This window comes from Athene cunicularia, assembly GCF_003259725.1.
Source record: "Athene cunicularia isolate RWA chromosome 7 unlocalized genomic scaffold, athCun1 chr7_part1, whole genome shotgun sequence".
NCBI lineage: Eukaryota > Metazoa > Chordata > Aves > Strigiformes > Strigidae > Athene > Athene cunicularia.
Window position 1 is genome coordinate 20,187,466 of NW_020799107.1, and position 22,946 is coordinate 20,210,411.

The 22,946-nt window shown below is 52.4% G+C and overlaps 2 protein-coding genes across 5 annotated transcripts in view; one reads left to right on the forward strand and one right to left on the reverse strand.

The window, feature by feature from the left end:
* Window positions 1-1,724: 1,724 nt before the first annotated feature.
* SLC4A3 (solute carrier family 4 member 3) overlaps window positions 1,725-22,946 on the reverse strand; it is a 29,601-nt gene continuing 8,379 nt past the window's right edge. For 2 of the 4 annotated variants that reach the window (XM_026853088.1, XM_026853092.1), the window contains 17 exons: window positions 18,498-18,649; window positions 17,678-17,858; window positions 16,997-17,132; window positions 16,719-16,893; window positions 16,206-16,302; window positions 14,293-14,477; window positions 12,045-12,258; window positions 11,508-11,729; window positions 11,029-11,177; window positions 9,402-9,596; window positions 8,749-8,955; window positions 8,040-8,129; window positions 6,283-6,449; window positions 5,641-5,894; window positions 5,146-5,315; window positions 4,239-4,412; window positions 1,725-3,513 (listed from right to left, as the gene is read on the reverse strand). In XM_026853088.1, the coding sequence (XP_026708889.1) occupies window positions 3,412-3,513; window positions 4,239-4,412; window positions 5,146-5,315; window positions 5,641-5,894; window positions 6,283-6,449; window positions 8,040-8,129; window positions 8,749-8,955; window positions 9,402-9,596; window positions 11,029-11,177; window positions 11,508-11,729; window positions 12,045-12,258; window positions 14,293-14,477; window positions 16,206-16,302; window positions 16,719-16,893; window positions 16,997-17,132; window positions 17,678-17,858; window positions 18,498-18,649 (2,870 nt within the window). In that variant the 3' untranslated portion in view covers window positions 1,725-3,411. Of the gene's footprint in view, window positions 3,550-4,238; window positions 4,413-5,145; window positions 5,316-5,640; window positions 5,895-6,282; window positions 6,450-8,039; window positions 8,130-8,748; window positions 8,956-9,401; window positions 9,597-11,028; window positions 11,178-11,507; window positions 11,730-12,044; window positions 12,259-14,292; window positions 14,478-16,205; window positions 16,303-16,718; window positions 16,894-16,996; window positions 17,133-17,677; window positions 17,859-18,497; window positions 18,650-22,946 lie in introns of all 4 variants that reach the window. The other 2 variants (XM_026853089.1, XM_026853091.1) reach the window with 2 other exon arrangements.
* STK11IP (serine/threonine kinase 11 interacting protein) overlaps window positions 14,353-22,946 on the forward strand; it is a 41,215-nt gene continuing 32,621 nt past the window's right edge. The window contains exon 1 of the mRNA XM_026853093.1: window positions 14,353-14,357. The gene's annotated coding sequence lies outside the window, so the exon portion shown is untranslated. The remainder of the gene's footprint in view (window positions 14,358-22,946) is intronic.

Consider the following 22,946-nt stretch of genomic DNA (forward strand, 5'->3'; position numbering starts at 1 on the left):
CCTCAGCGAGCGGGTCTTCAGCCCCTGGAGCCTGCATGACCTGCATGGCTTCGCTGATGTGGGGCCCTTTGTGAAGGTCTTGCGGCTGGTCCCTGATGTCTTTCACCAAAGCTTGGCCATGGCAGAGCTCGCCTGGCAGTGGGTCCGTCTCCACCGCAGCAGGTACAGCCTCTCCCGGCCACTATCAGCATCACTATCACCATCGCAGCCACAGCAGCCACAGGCTCCCAGCACTGTGCAGCCCCCACTGCATGGCAGGGCCCCTCAGCAGCCCAGCTCTCCCCTGAGCTTGCCCGACCTCTTGGTCCCGCTGCAGCCCTCGGGCACAGGCAGCAGTGCGAGTGTGATGCAAGCCCAACTGCGGGAGAGCCAAGAGGAGCTGCTGGCCCTGCGGCACTGTGGGGAGCGGGTGGCCGCCCTGCATGCCCAGGTCTGTCATGTTGCCCAGCGCATCCATGTCCTGCGCCTGCAGCAGCAGGGTGAGAGGATGGAGCTGGCCCAGCCCTGGCAAAGCCCAGGTACGGGTATGGGAGGTCGCTGGCACCAGGATGCCCTGGCTGAGGAGTTGCAGAAGAGCCTGGAGCTGGAGGAGTACCACCACAGCATCCTGGAGGCTGACTGGCTGCTGGAGCTGGAGGTCATGCCCATCCTTGTCCGGAGGATCGATGTGGTAAGGGGCATGCGTTGGCTCTGCTAGCAGTCCCTCCCTACCCTGCATTCCAGGGTGAGAGCGGAGGCACTGTCATGGGCTAGACATGGATCTTGTGAGACTGGGTAGAGCCATAACCTCTCCAGTCAAAACTGATGGTCCATTGGGCAGCCCTGGGCATTCAGATGTGAGGAAGGAGAGACGTGGACTGGGGAATGGGAGTGTTTCTTAATGTGGTGGAGCAGCCTGTGGGAAACATTCATGGATGCTCCCATCCAGCCCACCTGGATGCTCAGGAGATGGCCACCCATGCTGCCTCCTCTCCTGCAGGTTCAGCAGTGCTGCCAGGACCTGGAGAGGATGCTGGGAGGCCAGGCACTGCCCGTCTCACAGAGGGCCCAGCTCAGAAGCAAGATAGCCACCGCCCCTGCGCCCGGGTGAGCTCAGCCCTCTCTCACATGCCCCATGGCAGCAGCCAGCCCCAGGAGCAGCCAGTGGCCCTGACCACGGGAGGTGGGACCACCACCTATGGCCAGCAGCAGCACCTAGAGAGCACGCCTGGAGGACATCCAGCCCATCACAGGGTTGGCAGCCAGCAGCTCACAGGGACCTGGCTTGGCTCCTGCCTGGGAAGAAAGTGTGGAGAGAACGTGTGTTTAATGAGATGTTTTCTCCGTGCTCAGCCCGTGACCCTGCCATTTGGTGTGTGGCTACAGGCTGGGTAAAACGATGAGCACTGAGTGCTGCTGAACACACAGGCACACACATGCATGTGTGTATGGATGCAAGCAGGCATGAGTACATGTTTCTGGTTAAATATATAACAGGGGCTCAGCCTCCTGTTTCTAAGAGCCAGCATGGAGGCTCCAGCTGGGCCCACAGTAAGCAGCCTGCTTGGTGATGGTGGTGGAGAGCCCACCTCTGTGCTGGTAGTGGGTGACACAGTGACAGTCCCCACTGGCTAGGGCTTGCTCCCTCGTGGGCTGCTGTTGTGGGCAAGAAACAATTTTGTGTCAAGGAATTTCAATCAGTTGAATTTATTACAAATTATCAAAAGCGGAGAGCCAGACACAGTTCCTGTGAAGAGTTTATTGGTGTAGCTGTTTCCACTACAGTCAGAGGAGTCACAATGCACAGCGACAACAGGCCTCCTACACTACATGGGGAGGACATGACACACACGGCCACAGACACACAGAGACTGTCTCTCTGCCCCATGCCCTGCAGTGGGGCCAGGCTGTGGGGCAGGAACCTGCCGCGTGGGGAGGTTTCTCTCTCTGGTGGGATATTTCTGCAGCCTCCCAGGGAAGGTGTCGGACCCTCCCAGTAACGAAGCACCCACCTTCTCTCGCAGGAGCCAGGCTGATAAGTAGGAACTGGGGCAGCGGCTTGTCCCAATCCAATGGTGAAGCAAGCATCCCAGCCTCCTCCAAGAAGGCCACTCTGGCTCTGACCATCAGGGAGAGGCTTGGGTGCCCATGTCCTCTGGCACTACCCTCAGAGCTGCCACAGGCAGCAAGGGTACCATCGGCAGTTTCTGAGGCAGCTCTGAATGAGGGCTGCTGGCCTGGGAGAGCCCGGGGACAGCCCAGCCAGGCAGAAAGGTGTTTGGAGCTGCCCAGAGCAATGGGGGCTGAGTGCTGGGCATACTGAATGCTGCTCCTTCCTACTTGGAGGGCACCCCTGGATGTGAAAGGTCACCCTGGAATGGCAGCAGAACTGGGGCTGGGAATTTCAGTGACTTCCTTGTAGGGCTGCAGGGAGTCAGACCCAGTGGATGACTGCACAGGGAAAGGGAGAGGACCCAAAGGACTGTTTTGTGCTCCAGCACTGCATCTCTTGTATTAACTTCTCAAATAACATTTGTTCTCAGGGACAGGAATGTGGAGATCAGGAACAGGGATGCAGCCCTGTGATAAGCTTTTACCCCTGCAACCTCTGTGGAGGTGCAGAAGGCACAGTAATCCTCTTAGTCTCCACAGGAGGGCAGGCACTGGGGGCTTCAGGATACCTGCTTGTCCCCAGCCTTCCCTCCCTGTGTGGTTTTCTGTTGGGAAAATTGGGAGGAAGCAAACAGTCTCCCCCATGCCGAGCAAGAGCTGAAAACAGTCCTGTGGGAGGATGGCTGGACAGATGATGGTCTGGAGGATAGTGCCAGGGTGCTGGTCCCTCCTTGCCCTTCTGTCGGGCTGCAGCAGCCGTTGACCAAGGGCTGTGGCACAGGCCCAGTGTGAGCACTCCTGGAAGTGGGCAGAGGGAGCAGGAGCAAGGCATCCACCAGCCAAGGAAGGAGGCTGCTGGCCTGGGAGAAGCCCACTGGCCATCTGCAGGCAGCATCCAGCCCATCCTTGTGACCGCTTGGTAGCACGTGGTGCTGAGACACCCGAGCTCCATGGTAGTGGAGGGAGACACAGTGGCACCAGCTGGCATGGCTCCCCTTCACCACCTGGAGACCAGGCACAGGCCGCGTCCAGCAGGGATGGGCCAGACCCCTGACCCACGGGCACTCGGGACCCACGCAGCTTTGGGATGTGAGAGGTATCTCCCAGCCCACCAGGTCCAAGAGGAGAGAGACTCACAGCCTCTGCTGAGCGAGCGATGGAGCAGCAGGAGCCGGGGCTGCTTCCTGCAGGGCTATGGAACAGCCATTTGTTGGTCCAGGCAAGAGATCGCGTGACTCATGGCAAGTCTCCAGTTAGTCCTTGGCAGGGATGAGCAGGCATGAGTGGCCTGTCCCATGAGCTGGGAGGACAGCTTCCAGCTCACACAGGCATGTGCAGCTCGTTGTACTCATCCCGGCCGTCCTCGTCAAAGTTTGGCTCTGCATCCTCCGAGTCCAACTGGGGAAAGGCAGAGACCGGGCTCTGAAGGCCACAGCTGCCCCCAGCGTGGGGTCAAGCCTGGCATGGAGGGATCAGCACACAGCGAACCAGGCAGCTGGGCTGCACTGGGAAGAGCAAAGCTCTCCCTCCTTCCGCTCCCAACAGGCTCCTTTTTTTTTCTCCTCATGCCCATCCATGTATTCCCAGCCTGATACCCCTTCCTATAAGTGTTCCTGTTGACAGTCCCCCATCACTGGGACTTTGGTGGAGCACAGCAGCTCCTCCCTCCACCACTGCTGGCAGCACCCTCTTCTGAGTGATGCTCTAGGCTGCTCTCCAAGAGGAGTTCAGGATGTTGACAGCAGCAGAGGAGCTGCCAGCACTCTGGCACTGTGGTTACGTGCTCTTCTGCCAAGCAGCCACAGGTTCTGGTGTGCTGCTGGGCTGTCCTTGCTGCTGTCTCAGTTGGGAAATGGGGTGTCTCTTGATAAATGAGCCACAAATGGGGAGGAGGATGGAAGGGGAAATCCTTATTCCAGGCCTCTGTGTGGTAGGATCCTGTCTCCTTGCCCTAGGGTGCCCATCCATCATCCCACACCACTCCCAGGGCTACAAGCTGCATCCCACCTACTGCTGTTGAACAAAGATCCCCCAGACACCAGCAGGAAAATCCAAGGCTTTGCCAGCCCAGGACCTCCCAAGCCTTTCAGCCTGCCAAATCTCCCCAACCTCACTCCAGTGTTGCAAGCTAGACTGTGAGAACTTACCGCTTTGAGCTCCCTGTCATGGAAGAAGCGGGGCAGCACGAAGCGTCGCAATGGCACTGTCATGATCAGGACGAAGGGGAAGGCCAGGGATGCCACTGTAGATTTCACCACCCAGAGAAGCACAATGCATGCCAGTTGAATGCAGGTAAAGAGATTCATTCTCCAGGTCTTCACCTAGGGAGGTAATTCCAGTCTAAGAACACACTATCTTTCCACACAGATTAATGAAGACCCAACTGGCAAAACATAACCCTTCAGCAGAGCATAGTACAGTTACACAACACTGCTGCACGCTCTACCTGCCTGTACCCAACAGCAAGGCAGAACTTCATAATGCATCAGCCTCTCTGCAACCCAGCGGCATACCCCCCTGGCAGAGCAGCATCCCTACACCCACTCAAGCCATACATCACTCCAATAAACAGTCCATCCATACAATAGGAACTTTAAACTGAAGGAGAGTAGATTTAGATTAGTATAAGGAAGAAAGTCAACACTGTGAGGATGGTGAGGCACTGGAGCAGGTTGCCCAGAGAAGCTGTGGCTGCACTCTCTCTGGAAGTTTTCAAGGCCAGGTTGGACAGGGCTTTGAGCAACCTGGGCTAGTGGAAGGTGTCCCTGCCCATGGCAGGGAGTTGGAACTAGATGATCATTAAGGTCCCTTCCAACCCAAACCATTCTATGCTTCTATGAATATCCTGGCAATACACTCCTGTGTGCAGCCTATCAGCACACTAACCTAGCATTGTATCACTTCTGTGCATGGCTTACACTTCTCTGCACAAACTTGCAGCCAAGGCGGGTCACCAAGTTAAGCATCACTCTAGCAAAGCACCATCTTCCCCTCACCTGCCTCTTCTTCCTCTGCTCCTCATTACCTTGTTCCCCACAACCTGCCTTCGCTCACCTTGACAACATAGATGTGGTCAGGGTGGTGCTTGGATGGCATGAAGATCAAGAGTAGCCGCTCGTAGAGCTGGATGCCAGTGAGCGAAGTAACCCCCATGTAGAGGAAGATGCCGAAGAGCACAGCCAGTGGGATCTGCCGCAGCATGTTCCCCATCACAATGGACAGACCTGCATAGACAGAGCTCAGGGCACGGTGTGTCCCATGCTAGTCCCTTTGCAAGGCACTTCAGCCTCCGTCCCTCTCCCGCTTCCTCTCTGTCTGTCCCAGGGTGCAAGGGAAAGGAAGCTCAAGAGGGTCTTGAGCTGGAAAGGTTGCAAAGATGGACTGACCATGGAGGGTATCAAAGGTTGCCAGAGAAGAGCTGAGTGTAGGTGGGGGCAGTCCTGCAACAAGCGGGGTGCAGGCTGGCCCGTGGGGCAGGGATGCTGCCTGGAGATTCAGGTGGTCTGCCCTGACCTCCCCCCTCACTCTTTCACCCGAGCAGAGGCTCACCGACAAGGGTAGCAATGAGCACTCCAGTCACACGCTGCTCCTTCACCTCCTCGATCTTGGGCTTCTCTCCTGGTGCAATGGCCTTGCTCATGACTGTAAGGGCATTGACGTGGGTGACAGAGCGCACTGTTGCTGCAGTTAGCCAGGGCAGCCCGAAGAGTGCACAAAGTCCCCCCATAGTGCCAATGAGCAGCAGGTCCAGGTGGAAGCCAGAGCCTTTTAGCAGTTTTCTTTCCTTCTTGCTTACAATCAGCCTGGAAGGAATAAGCACCTGGGTCAGTGCCAGGCCCATCCCAGTGCCCAAGGACAGCACTACGGCTGGTGACCATGTTCACTCCCTGGAGAGAGCACACATGGGGACAACAAGGAGATGGCTGAGGAGAGGGATGGTGGCTGTCAACCTCAGGTTAGAGGTTTCCTCCTGTGCTTGGCTGAGGCAGGTCTCCACCACACTGTACGCCAGGAGTGGAGCCAAGAGACAATGGGAGAACCCAAGAAGGTACAGTCTGAAATGGCCAGGATCCTGCCCTTGGTGTCCTGCTGGATGCCACGTGCATCTCCACATGAACGGCACCAGCACCCATCCCAGCCTTGCCTGCCCAGGGGTTAGTGATGGTTGGTGTTGGTGGGGAAGGTACTCACGTTGTGATCTGTGTCTCCATGAAGATAAGAATGAAGACCAGGAGGGCAGGAATGGCAGAGGCAAACATCATCCACATTGGAAAGGTCCCACTGCTGCCCATTGGGTGAATAAACCAGCCACGCTTGTGAGGAGATGTGACCGACAGGCCAGAGGGGACATTCAGCTTCTGGTGGTGTAGCCGCAAAACCAAGCAGTTACTCATCCATAGACACGTACCCACACCCTCACAGAGGACTAGTCTTGACCCTCCTGGCCTCCCTGGTCTGAATGCCTCATATGACAGGACAGCCACACTGACCCGAGCAGGACTTTCTCATGGATAATCCCCTTCAGTGAAAAAAATCCCTTGTCCCCTACCATGGGCCTGTCTCATTTCCTTTCGACTACTGGAATTCCCTTGGTTTTTGTCCAAGAGACCAAGGAAATATCTTCCCTCAGCAACCTCACCCCCATGTCAGTGCTTGCAGACCATGGTTAAAATGCTCCTTGACCTCTGCTTGGACAAATCATGTGTTCTGAACTACCTACCCTTCTCTGAGGTGGCTTTCCAGGCTTTCCAAGACTTTTTTGAGACATTTTTAAGTGTTGTTCTTGAAGTGTGGACCCCAGAAGTGGCCACATTCTCCGAAAATGACCTCACCCTGATCATGTTCAGAGAGAATATCATGTTTGTGCTCCCATCAGAGACCACACAGACTCCTAGCTGTACATTATCCCTCTCAACCCTGCATTTACCAGCATTTGAACTCTCGGCTCTGTGTTGCTCTACAGCAGTTCTTGCTATCTGCCTGCATGAGCACTGCAGGGAGAGTTTATGATTTGCATTTATGTTAATCAGCATAAGTATGAATAATATTCCTGGAATGCTTGTACTTGAGCTAAGCCATGTAAATAACTACCGTTTTCTCGGAAAGCTCTGTACATACGCTGAACTAATACTTAAATGATCATGCTTTTGATATTAATTGTAGAAGTATAGAAGGGTATGAAAAGGATGTTACAAAGGGCATGGTTTTACTAACATCTGATAAAACCAGATTTTTCATTGAAATTTAAATGAATAAAAATGCATTTGGATTCCGTTAACCCTTGGGCTGTCTTGATAAAAAGCTTGCATGCTGAACAGGAACTACCTTTCACCCTCTCCCTGATGTTAGTTGAAAAAAATACCAAATCAAAAAGATATAATACACATCTGCTAAAAAGGGGGAGGGGTGGGGAGGAAACCTGTGAATTGGGTTTGTTTGATAACATTTAAATTTGTGTATAAACTAGGAAAGAGATCATTGTGTTTCAGATAAAGTGATCAAAATATTTAATAGCCTATAACCAAGGAGAGTATGAACATATTAAGTACTAAACCCATGACAAGTACCCCACTGAAACCACTCTATATGTCACCCCCTTCAGTATGCATAGCCAGTTTCTGTCTTGTTGAGTGACTGAAAGTTTACAAACAAGGAATTAACTGCATTGAATCTCTTTGTTCCCCTACAGCCTCCCCTACTAACAGCTGGAATACCAGAGGGATAGATACCAGGGCACTCCAGTCCCTGTAGCTCTGATCTCAGTCTCAGCAAGACCCTTCAAGTTCCCTTCAGTGTGGGAGTGAAGGCAAGGGGAGCATCTCTGCTTTGCACTGTTATGACTAATGAGGCAGGAACTACAAATCCCCTGTTGCTCCGAGCAGGCCACGGTGCCACAGGGATCACTGTGGGGCTACAGGAGGGGTTCTGAGGTCGACACTGGTGCCTACCTGCGTGTATGTGTCAGTGATGGTGTAATCCACTAGCACCATAACCAGGATGGAGATGGGGATCCCGAAGTCTCCGATGATCCGCCGAGCCTGCGGAACAAACACCCTCACTGGTAAATGGAACGGACCGGCTCCGTGTACCCACCCTGCTACGGGGAGCCTGTGGCAAAAAGAAGCCTCAGATGGGGCCAAGCACCACTGCAAACCCGAGCATTGCTGGCAAGCAGGGCAAGGGCACCCAGCCGTGACGCATGGAGCTACACATCCACTGCCTACATAGCACACAGTCCTACAGCTGCTCCTAAGTGACTGGGTGATTGCTCCTACTGGCCTATTCAGGATGGTGCTCCAGATATTACACAGATGCTCTGCATGTACAGAGATGTCCAAAGGGAACAAGTCATAAACTTTTCCCCCTATATTCTAGTTTAACAGACTTGTTGTATCCAGCCAGAGGAGCTTTCCCAAGGTCTAGAGGACTTTTCAGCAAAGTTCACTGGAGCAGAACAGTGCAGATATCATCATCAACAGCCCGCTCTGGTCTGCAGCCTAGGTCAGGCTACCACCCCTTCCACATTGTATTTAAGGGATTGCTGGTGTTTCTTTGGGGGATGGTCCAAATGCTCTGGAGAACAAAACCTGTAGCAAGAAGTGTTACTTGTTTGGCACATCCCTTGTCCTTAACATCTGGGTCCCACAAACTTCTCACCTTTCCTCCTAAGAAACGGCTGTTCTTGAACTTGCGCATAAAGAAGGCAATGAAGAAGGTGCCCAGCATGAGGATGAGGGAGAGGAGAGCAGTGTTGGGCTGCATCCTGATTCCCAGGGACATCGCATCTGCAGAGAGCATGCTGGCATTCAGGCCGCTCTGCGCATTTGGTGGGTAGAACTTCAGCAGAGGATGTTCTGCAAACACCTGGGCAGGTGAGAGAAGCAGCAGGCACTGTCACCTCAAGGAGGGGCAGGGGGCACTGTCACTACTGGGGGCAGGGGGAAGCGGAGGTGTCCTGCTCTGTGGAGCGGTGAGGGCAGTAGATGGTGGGCATGGACAATCCCAGCATCCGTCACCTCGCCTCGCAACCTACCCAGCTGGAGAGGGCTGGGGAGAGAAAAGTGGCCCCTCTTTAATGTCTCCTGCAGGAAGAGAAGGGGAGATAGATGTTAGGGATCATCCTGCCAGCCTCTGTGGTGGCACAGGGGTCAGCTGGGCTGGGGCATGAGAGGCCAGCAAAGAACTGCTCTGCAGACTGCCTAGGAAAGCTGTGGCTGAGCTGGCCCTGATCCCCTGCCTCCTGTATGCTAAAGCAGTAGGTTCCTGGGGGACCAAGAGATGCGGCAGCCCGTCTCCTGGGGAAGGTTCACCTTGTACAGTTTGTAGAAGGTCTCATAGATAAAGATGAGGGAGATGAGGAAAGCAAAGATCTCCTGGGTGAAAGGCGAGATGTAGCGCACCAAGAAGCTTCCCTCAGCTGCCACGATAATAAAGATGAAGACGATGAGCCACAAACCAATCCAGACTCTGCCTGTTAGATATTCAATGCCTTGTGTCTGGCAGAACTGAAATGGAAAGGGAAGGGAGTTACTCATGGCTCCTCAGGCTGCCTCCCACATTTACTCCCCGTTAAGATCAAAGACTCTCCTGGAAAAAGCATCGACATCTGCTCAGGTACCCAGCAGAGACAGTGAATTCAGGGCTGGAGTCACAGGTAAAGTTTCAGACTTTGCATTAACACCACCCAGCTCACATCAAGCAGGTCTTTACCCTTCCAGCCGCTGTAACAATACCTCCTTCACTCTCTGTTGAAGCCATCCCATGCACAGTACTCCCCATCCCGCCAATATGGAGGTGCCATTACTCAAACATAGCTCTCCCCATGCATGCCACAGCATAAGGCTGTTCCCCACAAAGGAGAACCTGAGCAGCCTTCAGTGTCCTGCTGCATAAAGGCTCTGTTAGCTGGGGCATGATCCCAGACAGTGCCCTGAGCACACAGACAGCTCTATGTGTGTCAAAAAGCCCCCAGGCTGTCACCACAGAACAGACCATCCCCACAGCTTCTGCTCATCCACACACATAGCAACACCAGCTACTTCTAGCACAAATCACATCCCCCCCAACTTTGCAGTCTTCCTTTGGTACCACCACAGACAGTGCCCTCACATGGGGCAGAGGTACACCTTCATACACAGTGACTGGGCAAAGCAAAAGCAGTCAGTAAGAAGTGAGGTCAAAGCAGAGCAGAGAAATTCCCACTGTGCAATGGTATCACCAGCTCCAAACTTTTGACACACCAAGGTGAAAATCTAGCTGTAGGAAAACACATGCTTTAAAAGCCTAGACATGCTATGAGTCAGAAAAAAGGAGAAGGATTAGACCCACTGCTTGGAGGTAGGGTGACACAGGGATGTTTTTAACAGTGGTCATGCTACTTGAGAAAGAAACATGTCCATCCTGGCTGATCAGGATATCTCTGCACATACCCTTGGGCTCATCCTGAGAGGTAGGAGCAATGTACGTGGGACATCCCAAATGGATGGTACATTGAATGTTGTTGGGTTCCCATACAAGGAAACCTGGACACAGGTAAAAGTTGTGAAATGGTCTTCAAAGGAAGCCCCAAGAACAAGCGAGTCTTATAGACCAGTATTTTAGGATGCAGCTACAAGTGCTCATTGTGCCAGGATGGGCTGCACCACAGGGCTGGGGGATGCTCCTCTCACAGGTCAGCAGGTAGAGGAGTGCTGTTACCACTGTCACACCTCAGGGGGTCAGTCCACAGGATATGGCAACAGGAGACAGAAGTCCCTATGGCATCTGCAAAGGGTCAGCAGAGCCAGAACCAGCCCCGGCCAAGCTGAGAGCAGCCTGGCAGGACCCAAGAGTCCACATGACCAAAGACCCTTTGGGGAGCTGAGGAATGCCAGCTGCCCTTCCTAGTGCAAGGGCAGAGCGAGCAGGCGCCAAGCACGGACACTGCCTCATATGTACCTTGTAAAAAGCTTCTTCAAACACCAGCAGAGGCCCTGAGAAGCCAATGACCAGGAGCGGCTGGGCTCCAAGCAGGGAGAATAGGATTCCTAAAACCGAGGTGGAGATTATCAGCTCGGAGACCCCCATGAGACCCTCAGTTTTCTCTCCTGGGGAAGAGAACAACGTGTGAATGTTATAGCCCATACACAGGCACTGTCACCGCAGGCAGGCAGGCTGCAGACGCAGCTCTAGACGAAGGAGGCAGGTCCCCATCCCATCAGTCAGAGGTCCCCTGCATTCAGCAGGGAGCGCAGAGGGAGCCCAGGGAGCCGAGGCTGAAGAGGCCAAGCGGCAGGGAGGGGACAAGGCAGCAGCTGAGGCACAGCACTGCCACTCTCCCTGAGCGAGCAGCACTGAAGCCCACCCCAGCACAGCACCACACAGACACAGCCAGTGTCCCAGCGTGCAAAGAGCAGACCAGAAAGCAGTCCCATTACCTAGGAGTCCCCCGAAGGTGATGGCAGGAGAGAGAGCAGCAAAGTAGATGAAGAGAACGGCCGCGAGACACTGGCTGTGCAAGGCGTCTCTGATGTCACTGAGGTATTTGGGGTACCTGCGCTTTATGTCCCGAACCAGACCTCCAAAAAATATCCCGGTCCGCTTCAAAGGGTCGTCCTCAGCTTCCTCCTCTTCTTCCTCAGCTTTCACTTCACACAGCTCTGGAGGTGCACGGAGGGCAGGGCTTGAGCAGGGGAATGCAGGTCTGCCTTTGGGCTGTCCCTCTCACCCACACCCCGTGGAGACCTTCCTCTGGCAGCACTAACCTGCGACTGCACATCCCACTGCCTCCAGCTACCCCCAACTGCCAGAGCTTCCCACAGCCACTGTCCTGCCTCCCCTTGCCCCCCTCCCAGCTGCCCACTGCAGGAGCCAGGCCCCGCTCACCCCTCTGCCAGGCTCTGTGAGGGGAGGGCCCACTGGGGCACGCAGGGCACTAGGCACAAACTCTTTTGCCCAAATGTGAGTGGAGAGACCTTTGGCTTCCTGGACAGCCCCCTCCTTCATGGACTTCTGCTCCCTCTCCTTCCTCTTCCTTAGCAGCAGCTTCTGGAAGGTAGCAATGGACTTAAGCAAGTCTTTCCCCTCCACCTCTGACGGGGGGATGACAATGCTGCAGTCCAAGAACTCATTGATTGCGTTGAGGAGGTCTTGACGGTCATCTGCCATGTATGCAGCCTCATGGAAGTGCTGGGAGGGGCAGGGAAAGAGAGAGAGGGAGAAGGCTCAGACCAAGACTGCACCCAGCTACCTACAGCCTGGAAACATGATGTTTGCTGTGACCATACAGTAGCATCCCACTCCTTTGGCCCACTGCTTGTCTCACTACAGCCACCCTGTGTCCCATACTTTTGCATCATTCCTCCCTGTCCTGTCCAATGCCCCTCACCTAGTCCCATGTCTCTCCTCCTTTACCTACCCATCCTTTCCAGTTGCTCCTGCATTTCACACCCAACCCCACTGCTCTAGCCCAGGATTGTGTTCCTGCAGCATCTCTGCCAGCTGCACACTCTGCCAGACCACAGGGTGCCTCTCATGGGACCCCTCTATCAATCAAAATCAGATCTGTGCTTCTGAGCTAACCTGGTGCTTCTCTTTCCCTAGGCTAGATGCTGCAGCTGGCCAGCCTGTGCCTCTACTCACACCAGATCACTATGGCTGCAGCAGGCCAAGATCTTTCTCCTTCCTAGCTCTGCATGCCACTGCTTGGTCCTGCAGAGCCCAGATCAGAGATGTACCAGAAGCAAGGCACCAGAGATGAAAGGCTTTTCCTGTCCCTGCAACTCAAAATCAGGACTCTGCAACAGACCTCCTAGTTTGGTCTTGGGTTTGTTTTGAGGGAGAAGCTGGTGGAGAACTGAAGCACTGCAGGTAAAGAACAAGAACCAGGACCTGAGCAGGGAGCATAAGAGCCATCTCCACATGAGAGAGGGAGGAAAAATAGGAGTCTACAGCATGAGGGAAGACATACAATGAAAACCAGGCAGAGAAGGGGACATGCTCCTGACAGCAAAGGCAAGATGACAAGGAAAGACTCCAAAGACACCATGAGGGGACAGCACTACTGCAGATAGTCAGGGAGGTGCTGGAAAAGGGGTGGAAGTGCTGCATTGCCTCTGGAATGTGCCTGCAGAGAAAGGGCTGGAGGAAGATAACAAGTGAACAGCCTGTGAAGCAGGTAGGGCACAGTTAAGGTCCCTGAATCACACAGACTCCCTGGAGCCACAGCTTCAAACTGTAAATGATACCATACGCCCCTGATGGCGCCAGCCACTGTGTAACCTTGCTACAGCCAGCCCGGGCTGTGGCAGCTGGCTACCCTCTTCCAGCAAGAGAAGCAGAGGCTCAAATGAGTGAGATCAGCCCAGAAACACAGTGCTGAAGCTGGATTATGGCACCACACCTCATATGGCTAAAACCACTGTCTCAACTGAGCCCTGTGCAGCTCCTGGGGAACCTTGCAGCTGAGAGCCCTTGTTGCCCACAACCTTTTAGTCCCCAGTTCAGGGAGAATTGTGCACTGGTGGCAGCACAGGTAGGTTTGATAGTCAGTTCTAGTTACATGGCATCAGCCAGGAGGAGCCTGTGAACCTCCGATTCTCCTGTCCTGGATGTGTGCAGCAGACAGTCAGATTGTCTTTTCTTTGCCTTTCATTCCTTACTAGGATAATGAATTTCACTTTCCTGCCATCTAGGCAGATGGAGGATTTCTAGCAGTGCACACGCTTGGCAGAAAAACCTTCCTGCCTCCTCATCTCTTCACCTGTATGGATGTGCTCCTCTGCATGGATGCCCCAGCCATGGGACTCAGCTAGAAAGCTTCATCCAGACACCTGACAACAGTCCCCAAGCACTGTTGAATCTTTTTGTCAGTGTGGCCTGGGCCAGGCATCATGGCCGCAGGCACTGCTCAGCCTTCCCTCCTGTGAAACGTCAACTGAAAACAGCTTCTCTAACCTCGGGCAGTCCTTTGCTCCTGCTTTTACATATGGCCCCCTTCTTCACCCAGCCTAGCACTCTCTGTCCCAGCCAAGTGTCTATCCTACTCTTCCCTCTGTACTGGAGCATCCTACCTTGGTCAAGCCAGGCTACTCTTAAAAATCCCAGGTGCTCCACCTGGGCCTTGGCACAGCATCTCTCAGCACTCTTGTCCCAGGACTGACTTCTGAGGAGCTACCAAAGCTTCCTCACCTGTGTCAGCATCACCGCCCATCAGCTCCTCACCTTGTCGGACATGAGGGTGGAGATTGAGCGGCCAATTTCATGGTAGTCCATGTTGGCCTGGCTCGGTCCCAGCAGCACAAAGATGAATCTGACAGGAATCGGGACCTCCAAGACAGATTCCAGGAAGACGGCCTCATTTAGTCGGACAAAGGCCATAGTTGGCTGCTCCAGGAACTGCACACAACCTACCAGAAGGCAATGTTTTGAGCAGAGTGAATCACTGGGGTGAGCTGTACTGGGCTGCCTTTAACAGTGGAAACAGGGATTTCGGGGGTTCCCACAAGCCCTGCAGTCCTGTACTTGTCTCCAGACCACCAACACAGCATTGAGCTTCATGCCCAGGACTGCTCCAAGTGCCTTGTTCACTAATCATTCCCAAGCAGTGCTACTTTCTTTATCTCCCAGTTGGACCATTCTTAATCTCTTACATACAGGCTTTACTTACACTATAAGGGCCTAATTTTAAATCAGAGGGTTGTTTTCCACTAAGCCACTGCCTTATGGAAGGAAGTCTCTTACATGTTACTTTTATCAAATAAACTTCTAATCTTATCAAGGAATGAAGTCAAGTTTGCTTGGCATGACCTATTTCCCATAAACCTCACTGCCTGGCAATAATTACATTCTTATCATTTAGCTCCTTATTAATTGAATCCCATATTAGCTCTGCCATTATGCTGGCCAGGAAGGATGTCAGGTTAAACAACCTATAGGTACTGGATCACTGTCATACCCCTTCTTGAGCACTAATGCTATGAGCTTTCTTCTGTTTTTTCTTGTATGTTCCCTGTATTCTTAACTTTTTTTCAGATGAAAATGAGCCAGTTCTCTAAAGACTCATAGGTGCAAACTGCACAGTTTGTTTTACAATGTCTGAATCTCATCAATGCTTGGCATACTCCTCAGTTCCTAACAGATTGGGAAGTACTCCCGCATCCTCTGGCACACCAGCCGCTTCCTTCCCATACTGAACACAAATGTTTATTGAATACTTGTATTTCTCTGGCATTATGACTGATCTTCCTGCCATCTGCATCCAGCAAAGAGCTGTGTTCTGTGTTAGACTGGCAAATCTGGACCATCTGAAGGCCAAGCAAATCCCAAGACACAGCCTTACCTCAGAAATGGCCAGTGTTTAGTTATCTGAGTATTCAAAGTGATAAAGCTGATTTGGCCTCATTGTGGTTAAGCATTAGCTTGGCTGATCTGTCAAGCCTCTTCGCCTGAGCTTTTCATCTACTGGATAGGCAATGACATCTACTTTGCTTGTAGTGTAGCTACGTTTGCTGTTAATGTCAGCAAAGTGCTGAGGACTACTCTTGTGGTCAGAAGGCACCAAGCCTGCCCACTCACAGCCCTCTCATACAGAGAAATATCTCCTGGCAGTGCTTGCCACCAGTCAGACCCTGCTTCCATAAACTCAAAGCTCCCTGGCACACACAGTCAGCAACCAACACTGGCCAGGGGGAGGGCCCAGCTGCTGGTGAGGTGTGAAGAGGCCAGACAGAGGGCAGTGATGGTTAGAGGACAGCGTGAGGCCTGACAGAAGTCAGTGCCTGGCCATCAGTCCCTCAGGCACCACTTACCCACTTCTGACCTGCAAAATGGGATGTTCTGGTGAGCGTGGCGGGCCTTTGTCCCCTAAGTTGGGCCCCAGCTCCCAGCAGCAGTCTACCAACCTCTTTCTTAATTTAGGTAAACTCTGGTAACCCTGTACATTTACCACAGACAAACAAAACACGCACCATCACCGAAGGAGAGAGTGGTACAAGGCTCTCTACCCAGTTGAACTTTGGGAACATGTACAAGATGACCAAATATCCCTCAGAAGGGAGAGAACAGACAGCTGGGGCCAGACCAGGATCTGCACTAGTCTCTTTTGGTGCTGGGGAACTCTACATGACACCTCTTACCCACAAGGACCACTGTGGCCTCTGCATCTTCAGGGATCTTCTCCATCAGCTTCAGGTATTTGCGGTGGCCCTCAGTGTTATGGAGATGCAGGTTTTTCTGCCAGGGGAGAAAACAAAAAAGTAAGGATGAAGTCCCCATGCCTTTTGCCTCCCTCTACAGCCTTTCACCCTGCTGGCATATCTGCAGCTGGGCTTTCCTTGGCTGCACGCCCAACACCCTGCTTCACAGGCAAGGCACCCTCAGTAAAGGCCACCCGGCAAGCGCCAGGGCTGCAGCTGCCACTGCATGCTCAAGCAGATATCTGCATACAGTGCGAGGCTAAAATTAGGTCCCAAAATCATAATGCAGCGACCTGATTTCCAGTGCCCCAGGCGATCCAGGGGATCTTAGCCCTTGCAAGTACAAGGCTCCCCCATGAAGTGGCCCAGAGGTGGGCACCAACGGCTGCCACCAGCCAACAGTTGTCCCCAGGGTGTAGAAAAAGAAGCAGTAACCCCCCATGTCACCCTCACCTCCTTGCACTCAGTCTCATTGGCCTTGGGGTCAGCCATCTCAATGCGCTCTTCCCCCATGAGGGGCACGCAAGTGTCAGTGGTGTGGTTGTGGTGGTGGTTCCCCACGATGGAGTTCATGCTGGAGCTGGAGTGGTTCCTCGGGAAGAAGCCCTCTTTCTCATCATTGGGGTGGCTGAGGGGGAGAGTGGTGGCCATGAAGGGACCCACCTCCCTTGCCACCTGGGGCTTGCAGATAATCCCTGAGCCCTGGCAGCCCTCAGTCACATGCCACCCACCTGTGCTTCAGCAGCAGGGCACGCAGCACATTGGCTCGGTCTTCCGCTCTGATCTGGTCAGAGATGATCATGGTCTCCACCATGAGGTGAGCAATGCCAGGCAGAGTGGTCTGCTCCAGGTCAAGGAGGACGGCACCTGCCAGCAGGAGGGGAAGAGCCCTGCTTCTAGTGTGCAATGCTCCTCACCACATACACACTCTGGGGTTAGCTGTCGCACCAGGAGCCAGGCTTTGGTTAGGGTACAGATTCTCTCAGCTGAGGAATGTCCCCAGTGTCCTATGTCCTCTGTGTAAACCCTTGTCCCAAGAGAATACGAAAGCTCCAAGATGCACCGATAGCCCTGGTATCTCCCTCTCATTTCAGTCTCCCACTCTGATCAAACTTGCCTTTTCACACCAAAGATGGGTCTAAGATCTGCTGGCCCAGGCAATTCTGGGTGTTGCAGCTGTCACGTGCCCAGAAGCAGCAAAGCAGAGCAAGGAACCAACACAGGCACCCTTGGGCTAATGCAAATCCTGGCAAACTGGCTGCAGGACGGACTGTTTTCACAGACCCTACATGGAGCCTGGACACAGACACTGTTGGCGTGTCTCTAGTGAGGGGCCAAACAGCGACAGAAGCTGTCCAGCAAAATCTGTCCCAGAGCAAGACACAAACCCTGGCTTATGGTTCCTGACTCACCATGTGCAATCGTCTTCCTGAGCTCCAACAGGCTGCGGAAGGACAGCGAAGCCACGTGGGGTTTCCCCCACCTTGCTGTGTCCTCCTCCACATCCTCCTCAAACTTGATCCAGCGGGCTGTCTCCCTCCAGTGCATCTCCTGGTTCTTATCCACCACCAGCTCATTCAGCTCCACAAACACCTAGTGTGAATTATGAGGACATGAGACTTCCCCTGATGCATACAGCTGTATCAGCAATACGTGGAAAGCCTCAGGTTTGTTCTCAAGGTACCACTTGGTCTAAAGTGCTGTTTGAGCAAGCCTGACTTAGTTAGCCAGAGGTTTAGTGAACAGAGGCAGCCAGGACACATATCACTGGCAGCACAGCAGCAGCTTCCATCAGCACATGGAGCACCAGGAAGCTCGAAGTCGGATGGCGTGGGCAGAGGAGAGAGAATGATGCAATGTTGCAACCCTTTCTACCAAACTATGACAGTTTTGTCCTCTGCCTGTTTCTTGGTTTCCCCCAAAATTTCCCACACTTACTAGAGATGGTGACATTACTGTGCTGCCAACTTCCATAACAGCACCACCATTTCTGTGACTTTTTAATGTCTTTCCTAAGGTCAAAGCTTTTACAATTTCAAAGAAATCTCCTCTTTTGTTGAAAAAAAGTGTATTTTCAGCCCTCTTGATGACAGTTAAGAGCTTGAAATGTCTCCCCCAAGGTCATGTAAAGAATTAATTATATTGAAACCATATTTATCACTTTATAAAAAGCCTGCTTCTAGTCCTGATTTATGGCTTCTGAACAAGTGTGGGAGGACAGCACATGGATACCTCATGGGGCTTTCTATCCAACTTCTTCTTCTTCTTCTTTTTCTTGACAGATGGAGTTGATGCTAATTTTTTGCTTGTCCTGGTGATCTGACTTCGAGACGGTTTTTTCATCAGATGCCTCCTCACACCAGGGTTATCTTCAAAACGGTGGCCTGAAGACATGGGAAAGGAAATAAGAACACCAGTTTGTCTAGTGAAAACACACTGTCTGGCAGGGAAACACATTTAAACCCACCCTTCTCTCACTAGCTTATGCTAGCAAAGCCCTGGCAGCTGGAGCACTCACCATCATCCTCCAGACCTTTGAAGATCCTTCCTTCCTCATCTGCCTAATTTCAGCTCTTCCACACATTTGTGAGCTAATTCCTTCACGAAGAACACTTCCTCCCAGGCTGTGCATACACTGGAGCATCATTGCAAAAGCTTTTATTCATGGTACCTGAATAAGTGGCGCATGAACCACCCCCCTACCCCCCCATACTCACTCAACAGAAAACAAACCTGAAGCCTTGTCTGCACAGCCCTGCACCCAGCTAGTGCAGGCGGCACCTGGCTGGGGCTTATTTCTCCCACTGGAGGAAGGCCTGGTGCTCAGCAACCATAAAGGGCAGTGAAGGGGAAGGATATTTAGCTGCTGGTCTGGGAGATACATGGAAATATCAATGACTGTTTTATTTAATTGTGCGATGAGACTGTACGATAACAGTGCAGACCGGGACTGGCATGGAGGCTGGGCAGTTAACTGCAGCTATCGCTGTTTCTAGATGATCCACAGTGCTGCTGTAATGCCCTCTGAAAGGTCTGTGTTACAGAGTTTGGCTGGCTGAATCAAAGCCTCCAGAAGCCTCCAGAGAAGCTGTTGAGGCTGCATTACAGACCCACCACCAAGCTACCAGTGCTGTTGGCTAGCCAGTGCCAACAAAAACCTGGCCGCAACCATGCCAGCCCTTTTTGCAATGCCAGAGAAACAGCACCAAGGCAACAGACTGCCACGGAGGGTAGTTTCCCTGGACACTATCCAGACAGAGCACGTGTATATTCCTCAGCACAGACAGCCCATAGGGAAAGCCTCACAGCCCAGCTCCAGGATGGCCAGACTTCCCCAGGTAGATCATAGTCAGGGGTTTTGCCCAGCTTTGGTCCATTGAGGCTTGTTGGGTCTGCTTGTAAGGCAAAGACAAGATCTTCTCCATGGGGGACCAAGGCAGCTCTCCGTTGGCTGGGATGAATGTTCAAACTCCACGTACCTTTCTGCACTCAACTTCAACACCCTGCAGCTCTCAGGGCATGAGAGGTACCAAAAAGCACTGGGTTTGAAGGCCAGGCGGTCTCTTTGATGTTGCAGGAAAATATCCGTGCATCTCTGGCACGGAAAGACACACACAACATCAGGCCATGCATAACATGGCCTGGCTCCTTGGAAATCTAGGTCATTAAATTTAATATAAAATGAATCAATACTGAGCCTCAGGGCATTTTCCCCCATTGGCTGTCTGCTGATGCACGTCCCACTGATGGCCGGATTCCTCCTTGCTCCACTTACTGCACTGCAATGTCAATAGGAATCAATAACTGTCCACCACTATGAACATTTCTGAGATCCAGGCACGTGTGGGGCTTCCTCGAAGTTTTGCATGGATTTATCAGTTCCTGCACACACTGCAGCTGCTTCATCACACTTGGTGTGGGTTCTGCAGTCCCCCAGGCAGATAATCTTGGTATCTGACACCTTTGCTCCAATCTCTACAGCTTCTGATTCTCCCATGCACCCTGGGACTCATTCTCACCATGTCCCTGGAAGCCCAGCGCCAGAGGACACTCTGCCCAGAAAGACAGAATGCTCACCCAGAGCACGGCAAGCCTCCTCCGTGTCAATGACAACCTGCTACACAGTGCTCTTCAGCAACAGCCCTAGAAAGCACACACAGGCGTTCAGTCCCAGCCATCAAATGGCAGGAGGACAGATAAGATGAAAGGGGACAAATTTCCTGCCAGCATCTTCAGTGACTCCCACGCTTGGTGACAGGGACAGGAGCTGAAGTGCTCCAGGTTCAGAGCAAGCCAGTGAAGGCACCTCCAGAGCCCTACAGAAGACTAAGGAGTGATCCACTCTGTTGCTCTCCCATAGCAGTGCTTGTGGCCACTGAGATGCCAGCTGGGGGAAAAAATTCATAGGAGCAGGGTGGACACACAGACTTAATTCAGGCTTTGGGGTCTCATGTAGAGCCCAGCTGAGGTGCTCCAGGCTGCTCTGCAGAGAGCCTTTCTGTATCCCATCAGATTGGTGCTTCTCCCAAATGGAAGTCAAAGTTATGTGAGCACCTAAGTCTGGGGTCCTTACTCAGGACAGGATCTTGAACTGAGACCAAAGGGTGATGTGCCCATGGCATAGCTCTGCCCTCCTTGCTTGAAGACAAAGTCCTCAGGGTGAGATGGAGCAGCCAAGGACAGCTCTTGCTGTACCTCCTCTCCAGTGCTCCCCAGGAGCAGAGCATGAGACAGTGACAACATCTGAGGACAGAGAGTGATTCCTATGATGGCTCCACTACAATGAACTGGTTGTATGTCACCCTCCCACACAGCATCTCCTACAGTCTCCTCCAGAAGATCTTGCTATGTTGGCTTCCACAGTCAAATTTCTTGGGATGACCAAGTTCCTCTTCCACCAATTTAAATCTGAAGATGACAAATATGACTTTGCACTGGTTAAAGTCTTCCCCCAGAGTGTCTGTGCTAATCAGTCCAACTCAGTGGGCAATTGACTTCAATTTATGTTTTAGCTCCTGCTTCTCTCCTTTCATTACCCTCTGTCCATAAGCAGGAAGCCCAGAAAGAGGCACGAGAATATTTGTATCAGTACTAGAAAAAAACTATCCTGGCATCACAGACATGGTGCACACTTCCCATGTACCCCAATGGTTAAATTATAGCAAGAAAAAAAAAAGATGGAAACCCCATCTCCTGAAATATTTAAAATTAGACTAAACAAAATGCTAACTGACATGCAGTAAGTCAAAACCCTATGCTAGCTTCTGGAGAAAGCTACTGCCTTGCCCTGCAAAGAGTGCACATCTTTCCTGGCTGATGCCGAGTTCAATGTGATAGGGACAGCTGGACCCCATCCCTGCTGCTATCCAAGTGTTCCTGCACAGCACTCCCCATGCTCCAAACACTAAAAGGAGTGCAAGGAGACCAGCTCAAGTCTAACAAGGACTCTACTCTGCTCAAAAGCTAATAAATTCCTCCTGGATGCAAGTTGGTCTTGGAAGAGGTACTGCCATGGAGTAAATAGCTGGGCAAGTAGCACAGGCTGGACGTGAGCTGGCTCTGCACAGAACTGACTCTGGTGTCTCTGCCATCTCTGCCTCTGTCATATCTCTCTGCAGGATTAATCCACAGTGTGGATTCATTGTGCAGAAAGAATTAAGAGTTGACTGTACAGCGCATCCTATTTCAAGCACCTGCAGCATTAGCTGTAGCAATCAATGAATGTGTTAACTGCTAGCAAGCCAAATCTCCCCACTTTATAAGTGACATGTATCACACCTTGCAGAAATGACCTTCCCCTTCTACCTTCCCAAGAACAGCCATCCTTTCCCAGGTGAACTTGGGGCAATTTCTCACGCTTGTAACGTAGTTTGCTCAGTTCAGGGCAGCTGATGGAGCCAATTTGCTCCAGGCTTCTATTTTGAACTTTGCTGCTATTATACTGTCTATCAAACAAGTAGCAGACCCCGTCAGAAGCAAATCCCCGCTTGCTGATCTCTGCAGAAGCCCATAGGCAGACATTTTTTCCCCAAAGGCTTGTAAAGATGAGCCAGCTGAGAAAGAGAACATGATGTTGGGACTGGGAGGCACAGAAAGTTAAGTGTTTTGCCCGAGATCACACTGAGATGCTGTGGCAGAGCCAGAAGCTGAACCAAGGCATCCCGAGTCCCTGATGCAAGCGCTCAGCCTCCCCACTCCCTGCATGCAAAGCTGGTAAGCAGGCTAGTTTTGGGACCACATCACCCTTCTGCGCGAGCTCCTAAAATCCCTTGAAAAATTAACATGTGATCTGGACAAGGACTTTTGGGCAACCACCACAGAGCTATGGCTATGAACAGTGTCACTCCCAAGGTGACACACAAAGCTGCCTTTTAACTACGAGTTACCACCACCTGCCTAGGAAGGGCCGCCTGCATGAGGTGGGAGCAAGGCTCCTGTTTCTGTGCAGTCCCTGGGACGGCTCAGAGATCCAGGTCTCCGCAAGGGATGCACGGGTACAGAAACAAATGCAGAGAACAGAAAGACGTTCTTTGCTCTCAGGATTCCTATTCTCTCTTTCCCTGCTTTTCCCACTCTCGCTTCCTTCCTCTTTTCTCCCTTCCTGGCACACCAGCCAGCCTGCCTTTAGCAGGTTTCACAGCCACAGTCAAGCCTGCAGACACAGGGACTAGGTTGTTTTTT